Source organism: Triticum urartu, chromosome 7 (genome assembly GCF_003073215.2).
Source record: "Triticum urartu cultivar G1812 chromosome 7, Tu2.1, whole genome shotgun sequence".
Taxonomy (NCBI): domain Eukaryota; kingdom Viridiplantae; phylum Streptophyta; class Magnoliopsida; order Poales; family Poaceae; genus Triticum; species Triticum urartu.
This window is the reverse complement of record NC_053028.1, coordinates 670,900,637-670,904,715: the sequence shown is the minus strand read 5'-3', so window position 1 is coordinate 670,904,715 and position 4,079 is coordinate 670,900,637. Positions and strand designations below refer to the sequence as shown.

The following is a 4,079-nucleotide window of genomic DNA, read 5'->3' as shown; positions in this document are numbered from 1 at the left end:
TATCAGATGTCTCCATTTGGTCTTTTACAGAGAGATAGTTATCCTCTTGGTATGGCAATATGCTTATTTTCCTTAATTCCAACTACGCAGCACATTGTGAGGATCATTGCTGTCGACTGAGTGACAAGCTTGTTTCTCATCATTGTTGTTTTTTGGTTATAAAAACATGTTTCTTGGTCTTCCGTTCATTCTGTTTATAAATCCAACTTCCATGTTATTTTAGACTGACCACCAATGTTTCTGTGCAGGTAGCCACTACAGTTTCCAAATTCCAATGCTCGCGTGTCAGTCGTTCCCAAGATTTTACAACCCCGAGTATGTACTCTACCGCATTTTCTGAAAATTCTTCTTCTCATTCACCTGATGTCCCCACACTTGTTCAATATGTTTCCGTGAAGTTAGACATACAGTACTTCTCAAAAACCCATACTGCAACTGACCAAAGAACTAGAAGTAAAGAAGACATACAGTACTTTTCGAATGCTCGTACTGTAGCTGACACACCAGAGAACTAGAAGAATAACCTGGATTAGAAATTCCGATGATACACGAGTGTTCTCCGCTACAGCCTACAGGACCTTGTCAGGAAGTAAAAAAGAATAGCATCGCATTCATCATACATCGTTCCCATGCATGCAGCAGCAGCCAAAATTTTGATCAGTTCCATGTTAGTCCCTCTCCCTCCTCCTCCTAGGCCTATCACCCAATTTCAGCTACAGCTAGCTACTACTAGCTAGGCAGTCAGTGATGGATCACCTACTACTCCATGCCAAACAGATAGTTGTAGTACTGAGGAGCCGTCGCGCTGGCGGCCGGGTTGCTCGTCGTCACCCAGGTGCCATTGTTGCCGGTGGAGCCCTCGTATCCCCCACCGGCTGACGCCGCTGATCCAGACACCATGGAAGCATAAGGAATGTTGCTGGAGTAGCTGTTGCTCTGCCTGCTGCCGTCGCCGTGTCCTGTTGGGCCGGTGGCGCCCCACACGGTGGCGCCGCCGCCGCTGGGGTTGTTGGTGCCGCTCATGCCCATTGTGAAGTCCACGTTCACGCCGGAGCCGTACGTCTCAAATGCCGATGCAGGGAACTGCTGCTGCTGCAGGTGCTGTTGCTGCTGCTGCTGATAGTGCATGGCGAGGAGGGACCAGTAGTCCTTCTCCGCCGGTGGCAGCATGTCTGGCGATGCCACGTTCGGTGCCGGCAGCGATAGGACGTCCGGTTGGAACTTGGAGGCGCGGGCAGCCGCCCCAGCACCGATGGGCAGGTCGCTGTTGAGGATGCTCTCGACGTCGTACCGGCTCATGTCGAAGTTGGTCACGGCGTTAAGCCCCCGGAACTTGATCGCCGCAATGTCGTACGCCTCCGCCGCCTCCTCCTGCGTGCCTGTGGTGCGGAGAGACGGTCAGATAATTGTACCACATTGTTTGTTTTTACCTAATATCTTAAATTAATCACCAGTGACTTAATCAATTTAGTAATGCACTGAGCCCTGTGGTGGTGGCACATGAAAGGGCAAAAAATGGCAATGTGGGATCAAGAAGACTCACTGAAAGTTCCCAGGTACAGGTCCTTGTTTCCGGCCACCCTGCCGATCCTTGCCTGCCACCGGCCGTGCTGATGATGCCTGCCATCAAATATATGAAATCAAATCTCGATTGTTACGAACATTTGACTAAAAGATGAAGACATTTGTGGCGTGTTCCTTCTTCATATATTAAAAGTTCAGACTGGTACCACATTTTGTTTTGGCGAGCTCATTCAGGTGAAACAATTGTTAATTACCTTGTTACTCCTCTGTAGATGGACGCCCCTCGTGAGAAGCCGCTGCTCTTCCTGTGTGAGGAACACGCATTGAGGTCAAAATGCATGTGTTGGAACTCGGCCGGAGTAAAGCAGATCACATGCAAAAGCTGTGCGGACTGGCCATGCGTGCGTGCACGCGTGCGTACGCCAAGGTGTGTACGTGGAGAAAATGAACAGGGCGCATAAGTCAGCAAGCCCGGTGAATCTGGCAATCTGGGCGGTCGCCGGCCAAGTGCTCACCTGCGAAGTGAAGCGATGAACTCCTGCCGCGTCATCGACTTCATCTCCTCCAGCTCCTTCTCATAGTTGGCCACCTTTAGATAGCAAAGAACTCAGCGATGATCAGCATTCTGATGTATATGGAGTTGTCAACAAATGTCGATCTCTTAGCAAAGTCGGTCACTCACCGGGAAGTTCGTCGTGGTGGTTGGGCCCCAGTACTTGAGCGCAGCCATGTCGTAGGCCCTCGCGGCTTTCTCCTCTTTGTCATAGCCTCCTGCATTTCCCCCAATTTCTACTGTAAGCCCTCAAACATTTCTTGTTCCAAATCATACATGGACCACATGGCAATGAAGATAGATGGATAAATTAGCTGGATGTGGAATGCAATTAACATACCTAAGTAAACTGATGATCATTATCACCAATGCATCGGCAGGTTCAGAGATTTGTGAGGAAAAGGCAGCAAAACATGTTAGCGATCAGAATTTATATTTCTTGTATTTGCAGGATTATTGAGCAAAGCATGCATGATGGTGTACCTTGGCGGCCTTTGCGGCTTTGGCCCTCCCGGCGGCAGCTGTTGTCCCACAGGTGCGCCTCGTACCTCCCCGTCCACCGGTGCCTGCATACATAGGCCAAATCATACATTATTACATGCACAAACACCACGAGATGCATTACCAAAAAGAAACTTAATTGAATCAGAAAAGTACCAGCAGTTCACTCTGATCCGGTGCATGCAATAGATGTTTAGCTAGTAGTACCAAGAAGTAAGAATCATCCTACCCAACTAGCTAGTAGTATGTTTTTCTTTCCTCTCGATGGGAAGAAGAAGATGCATGCATGTGATTAGCAAGTATATAATCCCTACCTGGTGACGCCGCGGTAGATGGACGTCCGCTGGCCGAACGTCTCGGCGGGCCTCCTCGCCTGATCGGACTCAGCGACCTCCATCGTCGCCGCCGCTACGGTCACCGCGCCAGAGTTCTGATCCAGCGTCCCGTCATGCGCCGGATACCGGTGCAAGAACCCCGCGGCGATGCTTCCCAGCTCGCCGTGGTCCACCACGGCCGTCGATGTCGTGCCGGCGCCGCCGACACCGCCAAGGAAGTCCTCCATCTTAGGCGCCTCGTCCACCGTCCCCTCCTCCCCTGCAGAAGCACAAGAAAACATGCACCGTGAGCCACAGTCCATATCGGATGTGTAGCTAGCTCGCTCACTAGTACATGACCGATATAGGGATAGCTAAGGGTGTTGGCGTCCTTACCGGCGATCTGGTGGCCGGAGGAGGAGCTGGAGAGGGCCTCGAGGAGGCCGTGGTGGTAGTTGTTGGAGAGGGAGAAGGAGAGCCAGTGGTGAGCAGGGTGGGTAGCGGAGCTCATGTCCATATCCATGGCGGCCGCGCGCGTGCCTTGATAGAAGTCTAAGCTAGAAGAAGGGTAGTAGTGCCGGTGCAAGGAGGGGAATGGGACTGACTCTCTGCAGGGAATAGTCAAAGTCCGGTATAAATAGAGAGTGCAAGCTCCGGCCGGTCCCCTGAGCTTGCTTGTTTGAACTGTGCACTGTTCACACACCCCCTCTCTCTAGAGAGGATGTGAATGCGTCCAAGGAAACCACCTGTCCAAGCAGAGTAGAGAGCCTGCACACGGGCCAAGGAGGGCGAGATTAATTAGAGAGAGGGAGTGATTTGGGGAGTAGTTTAATGCATGGTAGCCTCTCGCTTTGCGAGAATCCAAAGGGGCCGGGGGGTGGTAATGGTGGTCGACAACGTGGAGGCGTTCCACGGGGTGGTATGGGCGGTCTCCTTGACCGGAATGGCGGCCGCTGTTCCCCCGCATGCAGCCCCCCGCCATAGCCGCGCGCGCTAGCTAGCCATGCACGCGCCTTTTCTTTTCCCCCTCTCCCTTTTTGTTTGCTCTCTACGCCAAACCCGTGGAGCATAGCTGGAGGAGGGCGTGGGTGGTGGTGCCGTTGCTTTTCTCCACTCTGATGAGTAGTGTTTCACTCCTCCTCCATGGCGCTTCTCACGCGTGGATTAATTTACTTTGATGTGATAAA

At 52.0% G+C, this 4,079-nt stretch overlaps 1 protein-coding gene across 1 annotated transcript; it reads right to left on the bottom strand.

Moving 5' to 3' along the window:
- Positions 1-427: 427 nt before the first annotated feature.
- Positions 428-3,480, bottom strand: LOC125522487 (AP2-like ethylene-responsive transcription factor AIL5). Its single transcript, XM_048687545.1, has 9 exons — positions 3,289-3,480; positions 2,893-3,172; positions 2,561-2,643; positions 2,418-2,426; positions 2,207-2,295; positions 2,040-2,113; positions 1,779-1,829; positions 1,544-1,620; positions 428-1,379 (listed from the first exon to the last, which is right to left on the bottom strand). Exons 1-9 carry the CDS (start codon positions 3,413-3,415, stop codon positions 760-762), a joined length of 1,410 nt encoding a protein of 469 aa, XP_048543502.1. The 5' UTR covers positions 3,416-3,480; the 3' UTR covers positions 428-759.
- Between the last annotated feature and the right edge of the window lie 599 nt (positions 3,481-4,079).